The sequence below is a fragment of the Zalophus californianus genome, chromosome 10 (genome assembly GCF_009762305.2).
Source record: "Zalophus californianus isolate mZalCal1 chromosome 10, mZalCal1.pri.v2, whole genome shotgun sequence".
Lineage (NCBI taxonomy): Eukaryota > Metazoa > Chordata > Mammalia > Carnivora > Otariidae > Zalophus > Zalophus californianus.
The window spans coordinates 112346148-112373263 of record NC_045604.1 but is presented as its reverse complement, the minus strand read 5'-3'; the positions used below and the strand labels follow the sequence as shown (position 1 = coordinate 112373263).

At 50.2% G+C, this 27116-nt stretch overlaps 1 protein-coding gene across 8 annotated transcripts in view; it reads right to left on the bottom strand.

Moving 5' to 3' along the window:
• SNX8 (sorting nexin 8) overlaps positions 1-27116 on the bottom strand; it is a 64200-nt gene that overhangs the window by 20015 nt on the left and 17069 nt on the right. The window contains exon 1 of one of the 8 annotated variants that reach the window (XM_027610944.2): positions 20247-20390. The exons of 4 other annotated variants lie outside the window; for them this stretch is intronic. In XM_027610944.2, the coding sequence (XP_027466745.1) occupies positions 20247-20352 (106 nt within the window). In that variant the 5' untranslated portion in view covers positions 20353-20390. Of the gene's footprint in view, positions 1-7707; positions 7739-15851; positions 15919-20069; positions 20188-20246; positions 20391-27116 lie in introns of those variants that run through there. 3 more of the 8 variants (XM_027610947.2, XM_027610949.2, XM_027610950.2) reach the window with 3 other exon arrangements.

Here is a 27116-nt window from a genome sequence, read left to right as displayed (position 1 = left end):
GGCTGCCTTCGGCTCAGGTCATGATCCCAGGGTCCTGGGATCGAGCCCCATGTCCGGCTCCCTGCTCAGCAGAGAGCCTGCTTCTCCCTCTCCCTCTGCCTGCCACTCTGCCTACTTGTGCTCTCTATCTCTCTGTCAAATAAATAAATAAAATCTTTAAAAAATAAAAAAATAAATAAACTGTCCAGTTTACAACTAAAGTTTGTAAGACATGCAAAGAAACAAGAAAGGATGGCCAAACACGGGGAAAAAAACCACCACCAGAAACCGTCCTCAAGGAGGGCCAGGCATTGGACTCATTCGACAAAGACCTTACATCAGCTGTCTGAAAGAGGTTCCAAGATCTAAGAGGAACCATCTCTAAAGAACCAAGGGAAAGTAGGAGAACCAGGTCTCAGCAACAGAACATATCAATACACAGAAGTTGTACAAGAGAAGTGGATAAAAATTCTGGATTGGAGAAGCTCAATAAATGAAATGAAAAATTCACGAGAGGGAAACAACCGCAGATCTGACTGGCAGATGGGAAGACAGGCCAACAGAGACTGTCTGGTCTGGAGGGGACAGGAAGGAGAGAGGAGGAGGGAGATGGACAGACCCTCAGAGACCTGTGGGGCACCATCAAGTGCACCAACATCATCATCATCATGAGAGGCCCAAAAGGAGAAAGGCTCAGAACAAATATTTGAAGGAACTGCTAAAATCTTCCCAAATTTGATTTTTTAAATCCCAGAACCCAAGAGGTGCCTGGGTGGCTCAGTCAGTTAAGTGTCTAACTCAGGTTTCAGCTCAGGTCATGATCTCGGGGTCGTAAGATCAAGCCCCATGTCAGGCTCCACCCTCAGTGCAGAGTCGGCTTCGGATTCCTTCCCTCTCCCTCCCCCTCTGTCCCTCCCTGCCCCTGTGCATGGGTGCACGCACCCTCCCTCTCTCTCTCTCTCAAATAAATAAAATCTTCTAAAAAAAAAAATCCAAGAACCCCAAAAACTCCCACTAAGATAAACCCAGGAAGATTTACACCTAGACAGATCACAACTGCAGTGTTCAAACCGTCCAGAGACAAACAGAAACTCTTGAAAGCACCAGGAGATCAGCAACTGGTAAAGATGAACAGCTGACTCCCCAGAAGCCTCAGAGGCCACGAGACAGTAGGATGGCACAGAGTGCCGGAGGACAGAACAGTCAACCGTATTCTACATCCAGCCAAACTATCCTTCCAAAACGAAGGAGAAATTAAGACAGCCCCAGAAGACCAAAAACTGTGGATTCACCTTGGCACCCACAGCCCTTCCTTGCAAGAAACAAATCCACATGAAGAAAGAACTACACTGAAAAATAGACAAGGCAGTAGAAACTTATTCCTTACTTATAACTGTTTTCCTGGTTGACTTTAAAGACAACCGTGTTGGGCAATCACCACAAATGTGCTTTAACAGCATATGATTTACAGGGATACAATCTGTAGGATGGTAAGAGAATGGGGAGTGGAAGGGAGCTGTAGAGCAGCGAAGTTTCTACACACAACTGAAATTAAGCTGGTACCATCCAAGCTGGACTAGTACACATTAAGATGTGTAACTCCGAGGGCAACCCCTAAGAAAATAACAGAATCATATAGTGACCAAAACAAGGGAATTTATTTTTAAGATTTTTTTTTTTTTTTTTTTTTTTTTTTTTGACACACAGAGAGAGCACAAGCAGAGGGAGCAGCAAGCAGAGGGAAAGGGAGAAGCAGGCTTCCCACTAAGCAGGGAGCCCGCTGCGGGGCTGGATCCCAGGACTCCGGACCATGACCTGAGCCGAAGGCAGACGCTTAACAACTGAGCCACCCAGGTGCCTTAAAACAAGGGAATTTAAACAGTACACTAGAAAACACCTATCTGATGTAGAACAGGGCAATGTCAGAACAAGGGTGGAGAGATAAAAGTAATGAGGGAAAGATAATTGGAGAGCACCAAGAAGTCTCCATTTAAATTTTTAAGATGGAGTTTTCTCTATCCAGCACATATTAGTTTTGTTCTTTTCCTGATGGTTAAAGTAAGATAAAATCTCTAGACAGAACGTACGCTCAGTAATGATTACCAAACGGTCACATGCTGCCAAAGAATCTGAACTCTGACCATAGGAGAATCTAAAAGTCAGAACAAAAAAAAAATTTTTTTAAAGTCAGAATCTAAAAGGCACATTTTAAACTAAAGACATAGCATGCACTCTTGATGGGTCCCCACCACCTTAAGAAGAGCCCCTCTGTAGAAGTTTCAATCTTAAGAAAGCTATGACCCCAAGTATTGGTTTCCTGAACTAGGGCATCCATGTTTTTAGGAAGGAAAACAGGTCATGTCAGATCAGCTACCTGTCATGTAATGGCCCATTCACCACGGAAAGAGGAGGAACACATAGAGGAAGACTCCGCTTTTCTGCGGGAGTAAATGTCAAGTTCAAGGACAGGACCTGAACACTCTCATGAAATGGAAAACACACTGCGCACCCACTCAGCCCTGACAGGTGACGCAGATGGGGAGACAGGCGGCTAGGCCCAGACTGAAGGGCTAGAAGGGTGGGTTTTGACAACAGACAGACGTGTGCTGACATCTGGTTTCTGAACTCCTCACCACGGGGCCTGGCAGGTGACCACCGAGCTTACCATTTATCACCAGTAAAAAGGCAGTAAGGGCGCCTGCCCCTTACCCTCGATGCACCTCGATGACTGCAACAACCCTTCAGAGGACCCCCTAGCGGTGTTCCCTCCCTGCCCCAACCCTTCTGGCACCAAACTGCTCAACTGAGAGGTTCGGACTCAACCCGGAACCTGTAGGGTCAGAACAAGGCCTGGCCTTGAAACGCCACTCGCTGCCCATGAGCCACTGGGAAGGAAGCTGCTCTCAGTGCCGCGGGCGGAGTCCACCTTGCCCCAGTGGCCCTTGTGGGGAACGACACATCGGAGCTGAAAATAGCCCCTAGAAGTCACTCAGTAATACCCCTGCCTCCCTTCCAGATTCTGGTGTTCGAATCCAAAAAGGTTTTATACATCTGTGGACTAAGATGTAGAACCAACTGCCCATAACAGGTGTCCGGGGCGATGAGCTCCAGGTCGGCCCGCAGATCAAGGCCTCACGTGCGGCAGGGATGAGGCTCCGGACGCCTCACTACTATCAGACAGCCTGGCAGGTGTCAGAGAAAGAGGCATCACTCCCAAGCCAGCCACCAACGCCCCGTGTGACCCCCAGGGCATGCCTCTGCCTCTCTGCAGCGCACAGACGGTACCAGTCAGTGAGCAGTCTTCAAGACCCCTTCAGGTGTGAAATTCTGTGATTCTCCAAGCCAGCAATCCACAAACGAAAAGCAACGAAACGTCAAAGATGGCGATCCTTCCCAACAACACGTTTCCCTTGGAGCCTCTGGGCGGCAGTCCTGCTCCGGGCACACACCCAGAGACATGTAGCACCCCGTGTTCTGACGGCAGCTGTCCGCTAGGGCCGTACTCACTCACCATAGGCCAGAGCTTTGGGAAACCCACAGCATTTGCTCAGTGAGCCGTGCTCTCGTGCACGGCCTTGCTGCATCTAGGCCAGCCTTAGCAAGCACTGACTGCTGCAGAGGTCACGGGCTGGGAGACGGCACAGCCGCACGGGCCAGCCCCTCCCGGGAGGCCGCCCCCTCGGGATGCACACCGATCCACGCGCAGGGGCTGCACAGAGCACGCCCAGGCGTCCCTAACTCCACTCACCCCAGGCACTCCCCAGGGTTCTCACCGCTTGCAGAGAGCCCCTCCCAGCATCAGGGGCTTTTCAAACCACGATAAGTCATTTGTCCTCCAAAGGCAGCCAGGGAAGAAGGTTCCTACTGAGTTTAGTAGGAGGGCGCACCGGGACACATGTTCCGATGGACTCCAAGTTCACGGTTCTCCCACCACACACATCTACCACGACCGCCATCCTCGGCCATCCATTCACCAGAATGTGGGATGACAAGGGCCAGCGAGAGACAGCGTGGTCTCAGGGCTCCAGCCTCCAAGCGGAGTGTGCATCAGAATCACCGGGTGGGCTTGATCAAAGGCTGATGAGTAAGATAACTGTTATTTTAAAAAAAGATACAAAATACGTGCTGGCCAGGATGTGGAGGGACCGGAAGCCCTGTGCCTGGCAGCTGGAAATGTAAAATGCCGTGCTGCATGAAACAGCCTGGCAGCTCCTCACAGAATAAACAGAATCACCGCGTGACCAGCAATCTCACTGCTGGGTCTCTCCCCACAAGAACTGGGAGCAGGGGCTTGAAGAGGTGCTCACTCACCCACATTCATGGCAGCATGATTTCCAGCAGCCGAGAGGTCAAAGCACCCCACGTGTCCACTGACAGATGAACAAAACACGGTCCATGCGCACCGTGGAATAGCATTCAGCCTTAAAAAGGAAGGAACGCTGGCACCTGCCCCAACATGGATGAACCTTGAGGACACGGTGCTCAGTGGAAGAAGCCAGACACAAAAGGACAAACACCGTGGGATCCCATTTATAGGAGGTCCCTGGACTCACCGAAATCACAGACACAGAGAGTGGGTGGTGGGGCCAGGGGCTGGGGGCGGGGCAGAGTTTCAGTTTGGGAAGTTGAGAAAGTTCTGGAGACACATGGTGGTGACAGTTGCACACTAGTGTAAATGTTCTTAACGCCATGAACCACACAACTGAAAACGGTTAAAATTGTAGGTCATGTATGTTTTACAACTGAAAACCCACACAGATTGCTGGGCTCAGCGCCAGAGTCTAGGGTGGAGCCTAAAACCCTGAGTTTCTAACAGGCTCCCAGGTGAAGCTGCTGCTGGTCCAGGGGCCACAGTTTGAGAACCACGGACGCAGGATGAGCAGAGGAAGGAACTCAGTGCTCAGTGCCTTGCCTGGACCCATGGCCCAAATCTGACAAAAATCAGGTAGGTGTTCATAAATGTGGCCACCATGCTTTACTCAGAGAGAGCAGTGACCAATGGCAATCCAGGTGACAACTCTTTCACTAAAATAACAGGAAATGGAACCAGCAGGGGTCCCCGATTTTCAATAGGAACATTCCTTGTCAGTCTCATGAAATAGGTTTCTACCTATGATCAAGAACTGTTCTAAGCTACTCTGTTATTCTAAAATTCAGCTGTTCTCAGGAAACGACCATGGCCTCAGAACTGAGAGCTCAGCAGGTGCATGGCCAGGGAGCGCTGTGAACAACCCCGGGGGGGGGGGGGGCGGGGGTCGGACCCCTAACTCGGAGCTCAGATACACAGAAACTCTCATGGCCTCAGCTTTGCTACCCCTCGGATGTGGCTTTCTCTTACCACCTTATTGTATGTACCATGACGACATTTTTTAAATAAAGAAAACCACTCCAGGGGCACCTGTGTGGCTCAGTCCGTTAAGTGTCCGACTCTTATTTCAGCTCAGGTCATGATCTCAGGGTCGTGAGATTGAGCCCCGCATCCAGCTCCACACTCTGCAGAGGCTGCTTGAGATTCTCTGTCTCCCTCTGCCCCTGCGCCACCCGCCCAAAATAAAGAAAAGAGAAAGAAAACCACTCCCCGCCTACAGCATGCACACATCTGATTCCCCTTGCATATAACTCCCCACCCACAACAGACATACAGGGGATTTTTTTATACACAAAGCATGTTTCCATGTGTGTACATGACCGTGTTTCTCTTTCAAATTTTCTGGAAAAGCAAAAACCTCCTAAGCTCTTAGCCACTCACATAACACAATCACCACAAACACCGTTTTCCTTTCATTCAACCTTTGTTCTTAGGTATTTTATAAATGCGTTTACATTTGTTTTCATTTTGAGATATTTCAAACGTACCTAAAGTACAGAAAAGATCAGAATCCATGTATCCACCATGGAGATTTCACGGAAGATAACCCTGTGCCATATTTTCCTCTGAAAAAATGTTAAATACAGAAAACACGTTACGAAGGCAGCCACCCCCTCCCCCTTTCCTATTTGACAGTGGCCACTGCTCTAGAGCCGACGGACAGCATCTGCAGGCAGGCCTGTGTGCTTTCTCAGCGTCTGTACGCGTCCGTAAAGTGCATGCGAGTTATCATCTTTCACATATACAATAAACATAATCATTCCCTTCGTCTGAGTTTTCTCGTCCTGGAAGACAGCACGTGTACGGAAAAGTGCACATATCAACTCCGCTCAGCTCCATGCACAGCAGTGTGACGGTACCCAGACAAATGGGACACCCAGGCTCCCCACGCTCCCGTTCTCCATCTCAGCCACCCCCCGCCTAAGGGTGACTGCCACCTTCTGGTCCCACACGTGACTTTCGCCTGTTGTCACATAAGTGGAATCAAGCTGTCAGTACCCCGACTCTGCCTGCTTCCACTCAGCATGATGTGTGAGGCCCGCCCGTGTCCCCGCTACAGACCGCACAGTGTGGTCAGGCCACAGTCTACCTCCTGGTTCTGCTGCTAGACACCTGGCCGGTCCCAGGTTTTCCTGGGACACGCAGCGGAGCCAGGAGCGCTTAGCACACGTCGTGTGGTGGGCATGTACGCTCATTTCTGTTGGGTACGGTCCTTACAGTGAGGTCCCTGGGTCCCAGGACTGCACAGGTGTGGCTTGGCCAATACTTCCAGTCTTCCAGAGTGACCGAGCCACATCGCGCTCCCATGAGCAAGAGGTCCGGCTGCCTCACACCCGGGCCACTCAGTATTTCACCCACTTCCCCTCACCGTTCCCATAAGACCTACACTTCTCCCCCACGGCTGCCGGTAAATCACCTTTTCATCTTGATTTTTTACGTAACAACCACTATTCTGTCTTCCGAAAAACTATTACCTGTAGTGATTGCACAATATCTCAGGTATGCAACTAAAAATCAGGGAGCCATTCTCCCGTTAACTGTTCCCTGCTATTGAAAATGCATGAAGAATAGCCTCATTCACAAAACATTCTGCTGTATTTTTTTATTGTCATTACCATCAATTCCTAGAGAATGTTACATTTTTTTTTCCTGCTAATGGACACTTCCCTGGATGGCTTTTACAGACACACATGTTCAGTAAGACTTTCTTCAGAAACCCTCTTTTGAGCCTTGGTGCGGTGACCTTGGTAATCTAATGGATGTACCACAGTGGCATTAAAAAGATAAAACCAGGACACCTGGGTGGCTCCGTCAGTTAAGCGTCCGACTTGGCTTCAGCTCCAGTCATGATCCCAGGGTTCTGGGATCGAGCCCCATGTCGGGCTCCCTGCTCAGTGCAGAATCTGCTTAAGACTCTCTCTCTCCCTCTCCCTCTGCCCCCACTTACACATGCTCGCTCTAAAAAGAGACAGAGAGAAAGAGAGAGAAAACTAAAACTTTAGCTTCCCACCTGTGGATCAGAATGGCAATCATGGAGGGGAATAGATCCTAATGCAAAGTTTCCTCAACTCCACCCCCACCACCCCCCAACACTGTTCTTTTCTCCTTTCTCAGCCGGCAGACACTCTCAGTCCTGCTGCCCCTCCGCTCGCCTCTCAGCCACAGCGGGTACCTGCAGCTTAGAGCCTGCCTGCCGGCTCACGCAGGGGCCGCCCCCTCCCCAGCTACCCACAGACCAACTCCTTCACCTTCAAATCGTGGCACCACCACCACTTTCCTGTGACAGGTACTCAGGGACAACTGCAGCTTGCACTCTCCCCACTCCCCACATGTGCAAGCACGTGTCACTGGCTCAGTACCTCTGAAAACTGTCCATGTCCCACAAGACCATCCACTCCAGGACAGCAGGCCTCCTTCCTTTGTCCACACTTGGTGTCCCACCCAGCACACAGTAAGTGCTCAAGAATCGTTCGCAGTCTCAGTGAAAGGAATCAAAGTCACGTGAGCAAGAAAGCCACATACAGGAATCGAGGCCTGCTCGCTATCTTAGGCAGGCCCACTCCACCCACACCAACAAATCTCATCAAGGTCCCACCAGCGACAGGAACCGTGCCTCAGTGAGCTATGGCGAGAAGTAAAAGCTGGTAACGCAGAGGATGGCTCTCAACAGATGCCACCGTGCTGAGCCCTGAGCAGGGACAGCCTCACACCGGCAGCACCTCCCCACCCCCACCATGGCCTCCCTGCCAATTTTCAGCTATATCCACTCTTCCCCAAAATAACAGAAGGCAAAAACCCGAATTACATAAAGCCATAACGCGCCATATGGGTAGTCAACCTGCACAGCAAGAGAAGAGAGGTTTTCATCTTCCTGCAGTGGTTTAAGTGTTTTTACCTTGAAGCAAAGCAAAAATAAACAATATCTTCAGGTCCTTCCAAGTCCTCTGGTACTTCTTAGCCGAAAATTTCTGAATTGAATCCTCTCCAAAGCTCAGTTCAAACACTCCTGTAACAGTAAAGTGTTTCCAAAGCCCTGTGAAGAGTCTAGTGATCCTACTCTCCGGGCTGAGTCTCCTTGCTGAGCTTCCTCAACATCTCACCCATGAGGGCCTCCCACACCCGAACATTCACCACCTCCCCACCCCAGGTCAGGGAACTCTGGCTCGCCGACGCTGCTGGGCACGGGGGTGGTACACAGCACGTGCCACCTGTGTGTTCCATGTGCGAAGGAACGCCACCGGAACCCTCCCTCACACCATACAGGAGAACTAAAACATTCAGGTCCAGGGTTCATTTTGAAAGCACTAAAACTACAAGGTCTTAGCAAAAACTATAGAACTAGATCTTCCTGACCTTGGGTTAGGCAAAGCCTTCTTAGTCATGACACCAAAAGCTCAAACAACAAAAGAACAAAAGAGATGAACTGGACTTCATCAAAACTAAAGGTTGTCCTGCTGCTAGACACCATTAAGCAAGCAAAAAGACAACCCACAGAATGGGTGGAAACATGGAGGAATCACAGATCTGATAAGGGGTGTGTGTCTAGAATATAAAAAGAAATTCTGAAAACTCATTTTTTTTAAAAGACAAACTACCTAATTTTAAAAATGGATGAAGGATCTGAACACACATTTCTCCAAAAAAGATACACAAAAGGCCAATACGAAAAGATGCCCAACCACAATGAGATTCCATTTCACACCCACTACGAGGCGATAATCAAAAAGACAGGCACCAAAAAAAAAAAAAAAAAAAAAAAGGAGGCAATAACAAGTGTTGGTGAGGACACAGAGAAATTGGGAGGGCCCATACTTGCCGGAAAACAGTCCAGCAATCCCTCCAAGAGTTAAAGAGAGGTTACAATCCGACCCAGTCACTCCACTGCTAGGAATGAAAAATATGTCCACACAAGAACGTGTGCATAAACGTGCACAGCAACATTATTCACAACAGCCAAAACGTGGAAACAGCTCGAATGTCCACCAACTGACGAATGGATAAGTAAAATACAGTCTCAACATAATGCAATGCTACACAGTCATAAAAGGTCACGGCGCGCTGGTCTGCGCTACAACGTGGATAAACCCTGACGCTCAGTGAAGGAAGCCAAGCACGGAAGGACACATACCACAGGCTTCTATTTACATGACATCCCCAGAAGAGGCAAGTCTGTAGGGACAGAAAGATTAACCACCACCTGGGCTATAGGAGGAGAAGGACTGGGGAATGAAGACTGACCATAATGGGTGCAGGGTTCCTCCCAGGGGAGATGAGAATGCCCTAAGACTGATGACGGTGGCGGCTGCACAATTCTGTGAATATACTAAAACCCCTGAACCGGATACTTCAAATGGGAGAATTATGTGCTGTGTGCATGAGAGCTCAGTGAAGCTGTTAAACATGTTTTATGAATTCCCCCTCTTCTCTCCAGCTTGTGAATACAAACTGCTTCTCTACACCAGAGCCGTGCCCGGAACATGGATGGCTTGCAATCTAGAGCAAAGGCGTCTATGAAGAAAGGGAAAAATCATCTACCTGTGAAATCCTCTGGTTGTTCCAGGCACAAGCCCAAAAGTCTAGCTGGCCACAGAAACTTCCAGAGGCCCATGGGGTCCCTGTCGCCCCCATGGCCATGAAGCTACCAGTCAGAACTGGAAGCAGCCACTGAATGCCCAGAAGCAAACAGAGTTGCCCTTAATAAATGTGTCCCCCAACTCCCCTAACTCCTCCCACAAATTCAAAGGCAGGGATAAAACCAGCCATCCGAACAACTGTGTGCAGTACCCCCCACCATTCAAACCAGGGCCATTCCCAATGAAACCTGTTTGTGTCTGGAACCTTACTGAATGCTTTACACAACATCTCCTTAGTCCTAGAAAACCCTGTAAGCGGGTGCTTGGTCCCATCTTACAGATGTGAAAACAAGGCTTAGCTAGCAGCAGAGCCGGCCCGAGGTCACAGAGCTGGCAAACTGAGTCACGGGGCCAGAACCTGCACCAGGCTACGTGATGACGCCCAATCCCGTGTTCCCTCCCTGACTCACCGGGAGAGGAGCAGGAACAGGCACACCCCATGCCCGGGGCCAGAGATCAGATGGTCTCAGTGCACATCCCTGACTCCTGTATGACTATGGGCCAACGGCTCACCTCCCTCACCGCACTCAGTTTTCTCGTCCCTAAGATGGGGACCATACCATCGACATCACTGTCTGGCTGCAAGAATTTTTTTTTAAGAAGGTATGTGGGGCGCCTGGGTGGCTCAGTTGGTTAAGCGACTGCCTTCAGCTCAGGTCATGATCCTGGAGTCCTGGGATCGAGTCCCACATCGGGCTCCCTGCTCGGCGGGGGGTCTGCTTCTCCCTCTGACCCTCTTCCCTCTCGTGCTCTCTCTCTCAAATAAATAAATGAAATCTTTAAAAAAAAAGAAGAAGAAGAAGAAGAAGGTATGTGAAAGCATCTAGCATGGTGCCTGGTGCGCTCAAGCTTTTCTTTTCCCAAGGACCTGCAGACCAGACACAAAGTTTCCAGATCAAACCACAGACCTAAGGAACTGCAGGCCTGGCATGCTCGCTGCCGCAAGCACCGGGTTCTACACCATAACAGCGGCATCTTGCCCTGGTCAAGACCTGAACGACACCTGAGGTTCCGTGCTAATAACCCCGCGTGGCTGGCCCCTGGGATCTCAGGGACACGTGTGAGCCACTCGCACACAGATAGGACATCCTCAGCTGTGAGTGGCTACCCCTTTCCAAGGGGGATTCAAGAGACCAAACCACAGAGGGGAAAAAAAATCACGGGTCTGTTTCCTGAAGACATCACAAAACTGAAGCAGAGTGCCAAAAGCAGTCACCTATCAGATGATTTCCTCTGACTCAAACTGGAGCAAGAAGCACCAGCACAGGGGCCACCAGCTCTCTGCTTCTTCATGAATCTCACCAAACCTGCTTCTGAAAGGGCCCTATTCAAGTTGGGTCTATTCCTCAAAAAACGTCTTCAGTCTCTCACTTTTGGAATGTTTACATGTGGGGAGGCCCGGTGATTTTTTTCCAGAGTTTAAAAGGAATACTATGTTAGCTAATTTGCGGAATCTTGGAATAACTTACAAAGAAGGAGTTCAAAATTCCAAAAAGAATCATGGTCTCTCTTTTAACTAAATTCAATCTGGTTTTGGTTTTTTGTTCTTTCTTTAAACCCTCACCACGGGTCTGGTTGGTTCAGTCTGAAAGTGACTCAGGTTTTCTACGATCTCTTGCCGTAAAAGTGAAAATATTCCAAAATATCCAGCAGAGCTAAGTGCATCTCTATCCCAGTGAAGGCTAAGTAGAGAGCCTGCATTCACAACCAAATGAGGCCCCGCTAGTAAAATTCCAAGCAGTCACTCATATTATAAGCCAGTGAGATACAATTAAATCCATTTGAACAAACCTGATTGGCCTATGGAAGGAATCACAAAAAGTTAGACAAGGTCCCTGCCATCCAGCTGCCTGCAGGGTAGACGACCAGGAATGCCATTAATCAGCCGGAGAAAGGTACGCCCCGGAAATTGGCATGAACAAATTAGGAACTGTGAAGAATGTCACCATAAGAGAACTATGTAGTCAGTCTTGCCCCCACAGCACAATGTGCACTGAATGTGGAGACCTAGTTTTCCATGCAGAGGAGGCTGGACTCTCCTCTGCTGTCTGCAGCCCAAAGACTCCAAAATCAGTTAACTAGGATAATCTGAATATCTTCGTCAGAGGAGGGAACTCAGCCGTGCTTTGCAAAATTTGTTTTTGAGCGCTGTCATATTCCACTCAATGGGAAGAAACACACTCCGTTCGACATGGACCCCCCAGGTCCCCAGAGTGAACTGGGGGGCTCCAGGAACGAGGCGTGGAGCCTAAGCCCACACGCAAGCCACGTGGGTAACAGTTCTCCTGAGAAACCACCGCCGCCCATACACACACCTCCTCTGGTCATCCCATCACACCATATAAAGTGCACCACCTTCCTGAAAAGAAAGGCGACATCGCACAATGAATGGTCTTCTGTGGTATTTCGAGAACGGTCACACAGAACCATCTCGCTGTACGTAAAACCTTTCAGAGGGGGAAAGTTCACAGCCGGGAAGGCTGCTTAAGTGAACCCTGATGAGGCTCCTGAAAGGCAGGCTCACGACGCAGGCCCGTGGGAGACCGGAGCAAGGAGGTGACATCTGCCGCTTCCGAACCAGAGCCACATGCTTCACCTACGTGTGAATCCCACTCTCTGGTCCCAGGCCAGTGACGGGACTGCTGCCGCCTCAGTTTCCCCATCCGTAAAGTGGGGGTGCTAGACTACTTGCTTCACAGGGTTACTGTGAAGGGGATGGCATCTCCTCCGTAAGGCCCCACCAGAGTGTCTGACACACAGGAAGCGCTCTGCAAGGCTTCGCCATCAACACGACCCGTACTCTGCACCGTGAAGAATGCCCTACATGGAAGACCATCCCGGGAGGAGGCAAAACACACCTTCCACCCGTGACCCAGTCCATAGCGGGAAACACGCCACTTCCATAGGTCACAGTGAACCTCTAAACTCTGCAGGGGCTCCAAGAGACTCCCAGCTTCACCGTCTGTCCTAAGGAGCAAGATCAGCGGCACACCTGGGACACCCGAGATAAAGGACTGCACCTCTAGACCTTCCTCAGAAGAGCTACAAATGCGATCTTAAATCTCCCCTTGGTGCAAAAACCCAGCAGTGAGGGGCATTTCTCAGGAGCTGGGAGGTGACCTTGCCGTCCCAAAGACAATTAACAGTGCTAAGTCACGACCATCGCCAGACTCCTTTACAGTAGATGGCTTTGGCCAAGGACATACTTGAACAGCAAGTGAAGTCCCCAGACAGCTCTCCAGCTGTGACACAGGCCAGCAGCCCTAAGGTCTGAGTCCTGAGGGTCCCAGGGGCCACCAAAACAGCTGGACTCACCAGCGCCAATCATATTCAGACACAGACATCACAAACAGTGGAAGCCAGGGCAGGTGGGAGGTTGTCTCCTGCTGATGCAGTTGGACGTTGACACAATAAAACATGTATTTCAGTACAAATGCATTTCCAAAATTAACTAGAGAGTAGAAACCAAGAGAGTTCAAAATGCCTACAAAACTACTTTAAAACAAGACCCCTTGCACCCACCTCTGCTGGGCAAGCCGCATCGTTAGCAGGTGCACTTGACATCTTGGGATCTCGGGGTTTCCCTCCATGTTTTCCACTGTGAAATAGGTTAACACCCACACAGAAAGGGGTGTATGTAACATGTCTATGGACAGTGCAACAAAATTGTATCTCGAACACACAAGCAGGTGGAAAATTAAAAGACCACCAGCACCTGAAACCCCCACTTGCCCTGTATCCCTTATAGGTCAAACCCCCTTTCTCCTACCAGAGCGACCACTGCCTACTTTTCGTGGTATTTTGCTTGCTCTTCATTTATAGTTTTATCACCTAAGGAAGCATCCCCCTACATGACAGAGTTGAATTCTGCATGTTTTTTAACTTGACAGAAATGGGAGTCACCAAAATGTGTGTTTTCTCTGGCTTCTCTGGACACCCTCAGCAGAGGAAGGGGGGACTCAGTTCTGACATTTGCAAAGGTCCCTGAACAGGTCACCTAAGGGCATCTACCAGTTCTCAAAGACGGATAACCGAGTTTACAGAAACTCTGATTCAACTGCAAGGCTGAAACAGCCATCACCTCTAAGGTGGGGAACTAACTTAGTAGGAGACAGACTTTGTGTACCAAGTGCAAGCTGGAGGACAAGTTTGTTTGTTTAACTTTTTTTTTTTTAAAGATTTTATTCACCCACTTGAGAGAGAGAAAGACCGAGAGCACATGAGCATGAGGGGGGTGGTGCAGAGGGAGAAGCAGGCCTCCCGCCAAGCAGGGAGCCCAATATAGGGCTCGATCCCAGGACCCCGGGATCATGACCCGAGCCGAAGACAGACGCTTAACCGACTGAGCCACCCAGGCGCCCCTTGAGGACAAATTTTACCATTGTTTCAATTTAAAAGAATCATCTGAAAAACATATGGCAAGAGTATCTTTTTTTTTAAAGATTTTATTTATTTATTTGACAGAGAGAAACACAGCGAGAGAGGGAACACAAGCAGAGGGAGTGGGAGAGGGAGAAGCAGGCTCCCCGCTGAGCAGAGAGCCCGATGCGGGGCTCAATCCCAGGACCCCAGGACCATGACCCGAGCCGAAGGCAGACGCCTAACCGACTGAGCCACCCAGGCGCCCCGGCAAGAGTATCTTTAACACAGATTGTATGACATTAGTACTTTAGAAGCACAACAGAGAGCTTGATGCATTATCATGCAGGCATTCAACAGACAATGATAAAAGCTACTTTTACCAGTGTAAAAAGAATGTTCAGTGAAAAGAGCAGGCTATAAAGGGTATATACACTGAGAATAGCCACATAAAAAACATATGCATGGGAAAAAGGAAATAGAGTTGACCCTCAAGCACCATGGGGGTTAGGGGCGCCAACCCCACCCCCTGTACTGCTGAAAATCTACATGTAACTTCTGACTCCCCAAAAACTTTACTAACAGTCTGCTGTTGACTGGAAGCCTCACTGATAATAAAAGGTCAATTAATACATATTTTGTATATATATGATATATCTTAACCTTATGACAAAATAAACTGGAAAAAGAAATGTTGAGAAAGTCAGAAAGAAAACACATTTCCAGCACCGCACTGTATTTGCCGCATACAGCTGACACCTTGTCGCTCACAAGTCAAGTGCACACTAACATGCGGTGGTTGTGTTGAAGTGGTGGGATTATGGGTAAGTTCTCCGTTTATAAAATGTTCGAACTTGCAGTTACGTTCTTGTACAACAACATTCTCCTCCAAAAGCCAATTCTCATACAACAGTGCAATTTTACTGGTTTGATTACAACTCACTCGTAAGACTTGTGGTAAACAAACTGTACCGGCACAAATCAGTTAGGAAAGATCCTCGGGAGACCCATGTAAATGGACATCTCGGACAGTACCTAACCCACAAGTCTCTCCGGTCCATACCGAGCTTCCCTGGAATTAATGAGGCATCACATAATTTCCCCTCACCTCTGCTGAGCACACAACCTCCAAACTGGTCAGGAGTCCTCGAAAACCCCCACTGAACACCTGCTCCACAGGCAGAAACAGCCAGTGTGCTCCCCTGCAGCAACCCAGCCAAAAGAAAACGTGAAGTGTGGCATCAGAGTCCCCTGTAAGTCAAACGACTGACAGAACATGCATCTCAGGCCATCCTGGGCCCCCAGCACTACAAGATATTTTAATCCTGACTATTTTAACAAAGAGCCCCTACCCCTGAAGTCTGGTTATGGTTTTTGAGTGATTCTATAATAAAAACACACAGACAGCAAAAACACTGCAGTTCTTCAGAGGGTAACAGGCTCAAGAGTCACGGTCTCCACATACCCTGGGCTCCAGGCATTCCCCTGCGCCTCCCGCCGGCCCTACTCACAGACAGGCCACCCCTTCAGCCTCTGCCCAGCAAGTGGGACGGACAAACATCTCGTTTTTGTGTTGCCTTTTTCTTAGGAAGGAAAAAATAATACCAAAACAGAATTCCCCCACCCGGAACACATTACTTTCTTGCTAACCACAAATTCTGGCAAGATCTGTTCTACACAATAGTGATTCAGTCAGTTCCTCTTTCTTCAAATTGACACATTTTTACCTTGCAAATTGTGTATGTCTATAGGAGAGTTTAAAGACCAATAAAGCAAACTTAAATAGTATTTTCACAGCTATCATTATCAAATTAAAATGTGATATTATCCTTAAAAAAACTTAACAGTAAAAATTCTTTTGAAACATTTAACCTTTTCTACACAGCAGATCTTACTCTAGATCCTGGGAGGTAAAGAAAAATAATAATTTCTGCCTACTGAGAGTTTACAATCAAAATGTGCATAGTGATGGAGAGGAGGATGGACAGGAAGTTTTTTCCTGAATGCAAACATCACTTTGAGGTATAATTTAACCCAAATGCATACATCTTATGTGACAGCTCAATGAATTCTGATGAATGTACACCCAGAGAAAAAGCAGGCAAGGGGTGGTGGCTGGGGCCGAGAGACCAAGGAAATCGCCCAGGCATGCAGAGAAGGTGGGGGCCCCTGTGCAGGAGCTCGGATGATGAGCAGAGCTCAGCCGTAACCCCAGAGAAAACCAGGAGACAATGGCTTGGAGCTTCCTAACCAGATGGAATGTATGGAATGCCATCAAGTTAGCCACTCCAACAGAAGTGAAGCTGATTCTTCCATGTTCTAAAGCCAAGTTTAGGTCCATTGGATTGCAGAAAGTGGGGCCATGATACACAGCAGTCGTTTGTGTGTATTTTTATCAGGGTTATGATGCAACCTCAAAAACTCAAATTACATAGTCAAGCATATATCACATTCATCCCTTGCCATTCTTACTCTACGTCCCAACTGCTGAGCTTAAGAACCTCAAAACAGGACCTGAAATACAATCTCATCCTGCACAGAGAACAGGATGTTCCCATTGGATACTGTGATAGTAATAATTTTAACATAAAATCCCCAAAGGGTCTATGTTCAAAATGAAAAAAGAAACGCAACAAATCTAAAAGGAAAAAGACACACTCCTAAGAAAATGGGCAAGAGATATGAACGGTGAGTCAGTTCAGAGGCCACATAAGATGAAACTATGACAAGAAACTAAACTCCACTAATACTAGAGGAAATGAAGTCCAAACAAAAATGAAACACTTTCTGAATGTCTGTTAAGTCTGAAGAGAGTTTATAAGAATGGTAGTTAGCATCCAGGAGGTTATGAGGAAATGATGTTCTTAATAGGGCACTCGACAGTCATAGGAATAAACTGGTAGGAGTCCCCACAGAGGCTAAGGTGTGGGTGTCTGCTAAAAGAAAAGACATGTACACCCAGGAACCAGCGATGCAAGCCCCAGGGCAGCTACTTGTACAAGGCACAGCAACACGCCCTCCCCCACAAAGCGGTCCACAACCTAAGCCCTGGAAACTGAATTTGTTGTTTCCACAGTAAAGCGGAACTAAGGTAGCAGATGGAATTCAGGTGGCCAACCAGTGGACCTTTAAATAGGCCATGGGTTGTGGATTATCCAGGTGGGGCCAGTGTAGTCCAAGGGTCCTCAAAAGTGGAAGAAGTAGACAAAAAAAGGGGAACGAAAGAAATGACAGCATGAGAAAGACGTGGCCCATGGTTGCTGGAGAAAGGGGACCATCATCAGCCAAGGAATGTGGGAGGTGTCTGCAAGCTAGAAAGGCCAGAAAATGGATTTTCCCCTAGGGCCTCCAGAAGGAACGCAGCCCGGCCCACACCTGATAACTCGCTCAGGGAAACCTATTCTGGACTACTGACCTCCATCCAGATCTGTGAGACGATCAATTTGTGTTGTTTAAGCCACCACGTTTGTAGTCATTTGTTACAGCAGCAGCAGAAAACTAATATATTGCCCTAGGGGAACACGGGCACATGTGTGCGAGGAGGCACGTGTTTCCTAAGTACAGATACGTAAAACTATAAAAACAGGACACAAAATCCGTCCCAAACCGGGTGCCTGGGTGGCTCAGATGGTTAAGCGTCTGCCTTCGGCTCAGGTCATGATCCCGGAGTCCTGGGATCGAGTCCCGCATCGGGCTCCCTGCTCCTTGGGAGCCTGCTTCTCCCTCTGCCTCTCTCTCTCTCTCTCTCTCTCTCTCCCTCTCTGTCTCTCATAAATAAATAAATAAACTCTTTAAAAAAAAAAAAGAATCCGTCCCAACCAGTAACAATGTCACCTCTGGTAAAAAGAGGGTTATGGCAATCAATGTGAGACTTTCACTTAATTGATAATGTTTTACCGTTTTTTAAAGAAAACGTGTTTGTCCACGTATTGCTTAACTGAAAGTTAAATTTTTAGGGAGTTACCATTCACAGATTAAGCTGCAAAGCATTAGAATATGATTCTTAATGCTGAAAACCAGGGAACACAATTTTCTCTGACAATCCCAAAGGCACTACAAAGACCTAGACCTCACAGCCCCCACAATTAATACGAGTGGGTTCTACCTGTGTAGACAGAATACCAGAGAAGACAAACTTCATTCTACGTCCATAAGCAAAAACACTTCCAACAAATCCAAATCAGCGTTGGCTCAAGTGTGAAATAGACACTTATGGTCTATAGACAAGATTCAGTCTCAAAACCTTAGGTTTTCTGATTCCAACCCACCCAACCATGACTCCCACCTGAACGTGCTTCCTTGATACTTGCCCACTTTGGGCAAGTCACTTGCCTCTGTGTTTTATTTTTATCCCAGCGTAAAAAAGGTTTGTTCTCAGGCACCTGGGTGGCTCGGTCAGTTAAGCATCTGCCTTCGGCTTCGGTCGTGATCCCGGGGTCCTGGGATTGAGTCCGGCATCATCGGGCTCCCTGCTCTGCGGGGAGTCTGCTTCTCCCTCTGCCCCTCACCCCGCTCGTTCTCTCTCTCAAATAAAATCTTTAAAAAAAAAAAGTTTGTTCTACCACTTCACCTGCCTCATAGGATAGTCAAAAGGTTTTAAAGGGAATGAAATGACAGGCTACATACCAACAGTCAGTGAACCCCACTTTGAGACTCACCCCCGCTGTAAAACAGCACTCTGTAAACAGAGATGCTACACCGTCCGCATGGTGAGCACACCTAATAAAATCACCACGACCCCAAAGAAGGGCAACTACCATGGTTATTCCCAGCGAAGTCACAGGGAAAGCAAGCTTGAGAGCTGGTGCCATCCATAAAGAGCGGCCAGTGGGTGAGTCCCGCATGACACATCCAACCGCAGTACCCATGCGTGCAGAGACCCCCGAGCCACCACCACATCCAGCAACTGTGAACTGCTTCACAGTCCGAGCGGAAATAAGCAAATGACAGCCTCTCATCCCCAAGAGTGACCAGCCAAGGGGTCCAGGCTGGGGCCCTGGTATCGGTGAGGCCAACTGCCCACGCCGGGCTCAAACATGTGACCTCGAGAACACAATGTTCTAATCAACAGCAAGAGCCATCACATGCTTCCCCTTACACAGCTACAAATGAAATGAAAAATAACTAAAAACCAATTCTGGAGATGGGGGACTTCTTTCTAGACGCAGACTCACCCAGGTGCTTTTGTATCCATGAGTCTAGTCCAATGCCCCCCCCCCCCCCGCCCCGCAGCTTCCTTGCCACTCCCCTCCCTTCTCTCCCTAACGAATAAACACTCTGGGAGCCCCCACAACTCACTGTAAGCACAGCCCCCTGGGGACACCTCGCCAGCCCCGCCCCCCCCAGGCGGAGTCCCTCAGCCTTGTGCCCGTCCCCGACCCGCGCCAAGCAGCAGCAGTAACTCCTACCAACACTGCCCTACAACTGTTCTCCAGTTGAGGGAACTTTTCAAGGGGGAGCATCCTAGAAAGGCCAAGGCTCGCGCACGCTTTTCCGTGCTTACGCTCATCCACTTAGGGCAGAAGCACTGAGAGCGAAGTTACGTCGGGTCTGCGGATGAGAACTCACAAGTCCTGGACCGCGCAATTTCTTGTCCGAGCCCCGCAAGTCCGGCGGCTGCACCCCACGCGGCCCGCCGGGGCGGCACCGCGAGGAGAGGGGTGGGTGGACCGGGGGGGACGGACCTCCGCCCCGGGGGGCCTGCACAGGGAGGCGCGGCCAGGACAAACCTGAGCAGGTGCTCGGGTCCCCGGGCCCGCGGCGCGCTCGTCAGCGTGGCAGGGGCGCGCGGGGCGCCAGAGGGCAGCCAAGGAGCCGAGGGCTGCGGGGGTCACAGGGTGGGGGCCGCGGAGCCGGGGCCGCGGAGCCGGGGCCGCGCGCTGGAGCAGGGGGACCGCCAGCCATACCTGCCGCGGGCGGGTCCGCCTCCTCGTCAGCCTCCGCCTCAGCTGCCGCCGCGACTGGCGCCGCGCCTGCCTCCGCCGACAGCCGGTCCATCACGCCGCCAGTCATGTGAGCGCGCGCCACGTGACTTCCTCCGCGCCGGCCGGCCCGCCTCGCCACGCCCACCTCGGCACGCCCCGCCCGGGCCCGGCCCGGTCACGCCCTCGGCACGCCCCTTGCCCGGCCTCGGCGCGCCTACCCAGGGCCTGCCACGCCCCTTGCCTGACCTCACCACGCCCACCCCAGGCCTGGCACGCCCCTTGTCCGGCCTCGCCCCGCCCCGCCCCGGCCACGCGGCCACCGAAGGACGGGCCCGCGCTCCCGCGTGCGCTCCCGCTCCCCGCCTCGGGCTCGCAGCCGGCGCCGCTCGCCCACTCATTCAGTCGCTCGCTCGGCCGCTTGTCGTCACACTCATCCCCTTGTCCGCTTACTCGGACTTCCGCGTGGGCCGCATCCCGCCCCCGCACCCCGCCCCACAAGTCCCTCGCTCACTCCTCAGCCTTTGCCCTTGGCTGTCGCCCCGCCCCTCGCTTACGCACCCACCCTCCACTCACTCATTTGTTCCCCACTCGCATTCATGCATTCATCCACCCTCCCACCCCCGCTCACTCACTCACTCACCCCCTCACTGGCTCGCTCATTCACTCATCTGTCCACCCCCTTACTCACTCACCCACACCTTCTCATTCACTCCCTCGCTCGCTCACTCATTCATCAGTCCCCCCACTTGCTCACTCACTCACCCACACACTCATTCACCCCTCGTTGGCTGACTTGCTCACTCATTCATCCATCCACCCACTGGCTCACCTGCTCTCTCGCACACCCGCCTTACCCGGTCACCCCCCACACACTGCCCCTCCCCGCCCAGAGGGCAGGCTGCCCAGTGCTGGGAGCTGAGGATACCTGGGTGCATTAGGTGCCTCCCCCAATCTGGAGGACGGAACACCAGAGCAAGTGTCCTGGCTGTTCCAAAGTGAGGCTGTGGGGGCTCAGGGAAGGGATGAAGGGACCCCTGGGTGGGGCGGAGCCTGAGCTGATGCCGGGGATGAGGAGTTAAGCACAGGAGGAGGCAGCGGCCTCTGGTAGGCACAAAGTCTCTGAGGCATCAAGCAGCTGCACACACTGCGGTCCTCCTGGAGCTGAAAGTGTGGGTGCAGAAATGGCAGAAGAGGAAGCTGGGGCACCAGGAAGGGCTCCATCCGGGAGGGCCTCCTTTCTAAAGCAAGGAGCTGGGACCTCCTGATTCTGAGCCGAGGGTTCGGTGTTCTACGAACACCCGCTGGGAGCTGGTTACAGCAATCAAGAGCCCAGACCCCAGTCTGGGTTCTCCCCCAGGAAGTCCTTCTCCTTGCTACAGCTACTGGACCCTGACCAGGTTACCCATGACCACACCCAGGACGACCCTGCGAGCTGACACAGTCAGAGACGCTCTCCCCCACCATACCCCAGCAAGTGCTGGTCCCTGCTACTCACAGGCTTCCCCAAGTCACAGGGGGACACTGCGGATCCTGTGATACACAGCCCCCCTCCAGTGCTGCTTCCTTCCGCCCCCTGGCCTTCCTTTCAGCTGCTCTTGCCTCAACTGATATGCTCAGCACTTTCCCTGACTCCGCATCTCTCTACCCCCCAGACACACACACACTCTCTGCTAACGTCCCTGTATTAGTCAGCACGTATCTCTGTCCCTCACGAGAGGCTACGGTCTTTACTAAATGTCTAAAAGTTCACTGCATTTTCCAGAAACTGTAAAGCACTATATGAGTGCACAGACATTATTCAAGAATGATAACATAAATGTATTATTTTAACACCCTTGACACAACCTCTAGCTCAGCGGTTCTGGGTCTTTGCTGCACTTTCCAATCACCTGGGGAGAGTTCGAATATACTCAGCCTGGAGCTCACCCCCAGAAGTTCTGATTTAATTCATCTGGGATGTGGCCCAGACTTGGAATTTTTTATTTTTTAAAGCTCCCCCAGATGATTCTAATGTGCAGCCCAGGTTGAAAGTTTTATTCCTGCAAACATTGCCTGAGCATTTCCTAGGTACCGAATTTTGGGGCGGAGGGGGTCCCAAGGATACAACAGGATTCTCACAGCAGAGCAAAGAAGCTGTTAGGGCTGGAAACATAGGTGTGTGGGAGGAAAGGGGAACAAGCCGTGGGTTCTGACGTGACCAGTTCTGAATGCCTCCAGAAAAGGGAACTCGGTCCTTACAGGTTGTGGGCCCCATTGTCAGATATTTCCAACTGTTAGAAAGTTCTAGGAAACATGCACTGAAATGTGTCTGCCTGCAACTTCTTTAGATCCTCACCAAAGAAGACTGATCCTTATACCATTTCTGTTTCATTGGGGGAACAGCAAACAGAAAACCAGAATTTCTGACTTTTAAAACCTTTCGATTAATGGCAAGAATCCAATTATATTAAGACTGTCCATCCATTGCTCCAGTCACATTGGCCGCTTTCCATTTAGGAAACTGAGAACTACAGGGGCGCCTGGGTGGCTCAGTTGGTTGGGCGACTGCCTTCGGCTCGGGTCATGATCCTGGAGTCCCGGGATCGAGTCCCGCATCGGGCTCCCTGCTCAGCAAGGAGTTTGCTTCTCCCTCTGACCCTCTTCCCTCTTGTGCTCTCTGTCTCTCATTCTCTCTCTCTCAAATAAATAAATAAAATCTTTAAAAAAAAAACACTGAGAACTACAGAGGCAAACTGACGATTTGGAACACACAGCGGAGTTGGGACTCGGGACTTCACGACGCAGGTGGACTCGCAGAAAGGGGCTGTTATCGGCTGTCCTACCAAAACGCAAGGATTTCCACGTCCTGCTCGGGAGCTTTCAAAAGAGTTGTTAAAATGCTTTGAGTACTGTATCCTCGACTGTCAATCTAGTTGACGTAGATTTGTCGGGATAAGCGACATCATGCTGTGGTATTTCCAAGACCTGAAATAACAAAGGGATTATGCCCACCACGGCCCCTCGGAAACCCAGGACGATGGAGTGGCCACCGTCAGGGATTTCTGCCATGGTGACAGAGGGAAAGCGCCCTGGAGGGTCCAGCATGAACACTGAAATGCTCTGGCCCAGAAGTGACACAACACTCCACTCACAACTCCTTGGCCAGAGCTGGTGACGTGGAGGGTTGACACCACCATGTGCCTAGAGGACAGAAAGCCAGAAATATTTTGCAAACAGCCGTCAATACTAGCCACACTAACCAAACTAGCATTTACTGAATGCCTACCTGCTATGTACCAAGCACTTTTCTATGCGCTTTTTATTTGGAGACTCCCCGAAGCCCCACAATAAATCTACGAAACAGTAGAACGATTGTCTCTGTTTTCCAGACAACTAAGGCAGAAAAGTCCAACACACTGAGATGGCAGAGCCAGTCCACAGAAGAGCCGGGATTTGAACCCAGGCTGTCTGGTGCCGGAGACCACCCTCACAGCCCCTGTGGTAATCCCCGATGCCAAAGAGCCAGCAGTTGGCTCCTCAACACTCTCACTATGGAAATTCCGCTCCCCCCCAGAACCTCTTGTTTGAGGAGGTTTGGGGCACCAGCCTATAAATCATACTGGGGGGAAGGCGAAGGACTCTGAAGGCAGGGAAAATGGTAACAACAGCCCCCAAACATTTATTAAGCCCGAACACGTGGCAGGCACTGCGCCAAGTGCTGAACGAGTATCATCTCGATACTGTGAAGGTCACGAAATCAAATCCTCCAGGGGCACCCGGGTGGCTCAGCTGGTTGAGCATCCCACTCTTGATTTGGGCTCAGGTCATGATCTCAGGGTTGTGAGATGAGTCCTACATCGGGCTCTGTGCTCAGCGCAGAGTCTGCGTATCCATCTCCCTCGGCTCCTCCTCCTTTCTCTCTCTCGCCCTCAAATAAATAAATAAAATCTTTTAAAAAAAAAATCAAATCCTCCTGTGATACTATAGGATACCTTCTCAAGCACCCATCCTAAAATTCCCACCTGAAGTAAAGAGATTTGCTCACATCCTCCATGAACCCTGGGAGGGTTTAAATATGTCAAAAATGTTGGGATCTCTTCGTCGGACTTCGGACAAGCTACTTAACTCTCTTTGGCTTCCGTATGCTCATGTGTAAAGTGGAAATATCAACATTACTTTATTTCAAAGGTTTGTTCCTCAAAGGGTAAGGTTTAAATAAGAGACTTGTTCTGTTAGCCTGATGCAGAAGTACATTCACCCTCCTTCCCCAAACATACAGATGTGCTGGCTAAAATTGCCCCCTTCCCAAGATGTTTTTAATATATGGCTGGTGTCGAAAGCAAGAAAGCGTACCAGATACAGGGAGGACTTTAAGTTATTACAGCAATGAACGAAAGCGGAGGCCAAACAACCCACAGAGCTTCCAGACATGATCACAACCTCAGGAGCCTGGGTTCGACGGCAGAAGAGCAAGGCGTGGGCCCCAGTGAGGATGGGATGTGGACCGGACTTCCCAGAGAAGGTCAGGACTGACGAGGAGCTAAGCTGCCCACCTTTAGAAGCAGCGTGGGAGCTGGCTGTCCACACCAGACCAGGAGTGCAGAAAGGATGGCCCCTGAAGCGACCCCACGCCTAGATATTTACCCGTACGCCCACCAAAAGAGGCTCATTCCTCGAAAGCGCATTCAAATAGCTAAAAACTGGAAATACCCCAAATGTCTGTTAACAACAGCCTGGATGAGCATATTGCCGTGGAGACAGACAACGGCATGGCACCCGGCCACGGAGGAGCACAAAATCCCGGCTCTGGTTCACCCAGGGTGGGCTCTCACAAGCACCTGCAGACATGCAACAGACCCCAGGCGTGGGGGATGGGTAGAGACTGGAAGAATTTCTTAGAGAAGCATGACAGGAAAAGCCTAGATTGCCATGAACAGATTGTCAGCAGACATGTGCATGTTAACAAGTCGGCTAGGGAGGACCGGGGCACAGAAAATCTACATCAGCTTAGATGGTAACACCCAAACTGCCATAAACACACGGCTGGTGGCTTCCCACATGACAGGCACTTCAGGGGAGGCCTCTGAAGGAAGCGAGGAATGAGTTGCTGGGAACCAGCAACCAGGGAGAAGTGGTCCTGCGCAGCTAGACTGCGTCCCCTGGGTACACGGAGAAGAACTCGTCCCGGTGGCCGACGATCGTAAGGTTGGGGACTCCGGTCAGGAGAGTGTGCTCTGGAGAGAAAGCCCAGGGTGTGTGTGTGTGTGTGTGTGTGTGTGTGTGGACCTGGAAAGGGACAAAAGCCACAATCGTCATCACACAGAGCGCTCTTGGAAGAGATTAGGTGTGTGGCATTTCAGCAGGAGCAAAGAATAGAGAGAGAAGACAGAATGAGCCTCTTCTCTAACGGCACGCGGAGAAGGCCCACACGGTTTCTGAACATCCTGTATCAGCAGAAACACCACCAGCCTGGATGGAGAGGGACAGAGGAACATGAAATGAAAGAAAGCTGTCTGCCTCTCAAAACAATGCAGGCAGGAAACAGGCGGAAAACACTCCGCCGCTGCAGACACGCGCTACCCTTCACGAAAAGGGAAGGAAGACTCTGGGTAGAACCGTGAGCCACAGACGACAGTTCCTAGGCCTTGAAACCTGAGTTTGCTCCCCTGGATTTCAAGATTGCTTGGGACTGCAATCCCTCCTTCCTGCCACTGCCTTCCCGTTTAAATGGGAAAGTTTATGCCTATCACACCCTCGTATTTAGGGGATTAGATAGTTTGTCCTCTAGGTGCACTGATGGAGAGGAATTTTGCCTCAGGATGAATCACACACAGACACTCCCTCATATCTGATTGACCTTACGTAGATGAGGAGATTTGGGGACTTGGGAGTCGTGCCCTGCTTATATGACATTGCTACTATATCTGAGGGGTAGTAGAATGGGATGGATGTATTTTGTATATTGGATGGATGTGACTCTTTGGGAACCAGAAGGTGGACTCTGGTTAGACACAGTACCAGCCCCTCAAAGAGCATCTAGTCCCCAGAGCCTGTGACTATATTACCTTACATGGAAAAAGGGACTCTGCCGATGTGTCAAGTTAAGGCTCTTTTTTTTTTTTAGATTTTATTTATTTGAGTTAGAGAGTGAGAGAGAGAGAACATGAGCTTGGGGCAGGGGCAGAGAGCCCAACGTGGGACTCGATCCCAGGATTCTGGGATCATGACCTGAGCTGAAGGCAGACGCTTAACCCACTGAGCCCTCCAGGCGCCCCAAGTTAAGGCTCTTGAGATGGGGAGAGAGTCTCCTGCTTTATCTGGGTGGGTCCGATGTCATTACAAGGAAGGCACCAGGGCCCGCGTTGGGGAGAAGGCCATGGGATGTTGGAGGCAGAGACTGGGGTAAAGCAGTCACGAGCCAAGGAAGGCCAGCAGCCTCTAGAGGCTGGTAGAAACAAAGAATGAATTCTCCACTAGAGCTTCTAGAAAGAACTATTCCTACCAACACCTGGATTTCAACTCCTGTCACGCTTGTGACCACCAGAACTGTTAGACAACACATTTTTACTGCTTCAAGCCACGGAATTTGTGGTGCCTAATGCTGTTGAATTTCATACTTAAAAAAATGGTTAAGGAGGTAAATTTTATGTGTATTTTACCACAATTAAAACATTATTTTCAGGCTGCCCGGGTGGCTCAGTTGGTTAAACCTCCAACTCTTGATCCCAGCTCTGGTCTTGATCTCAGGATCGTGAGTTTAAGCCCCACGTTGGGCTCCACGCTGGGTGTGGAGCCTACTTTAAAAAAATATATTTTCAATTTAAAAAACCACATACACACACATACAGAGAACTTCCTCACAAAGAAAACTCA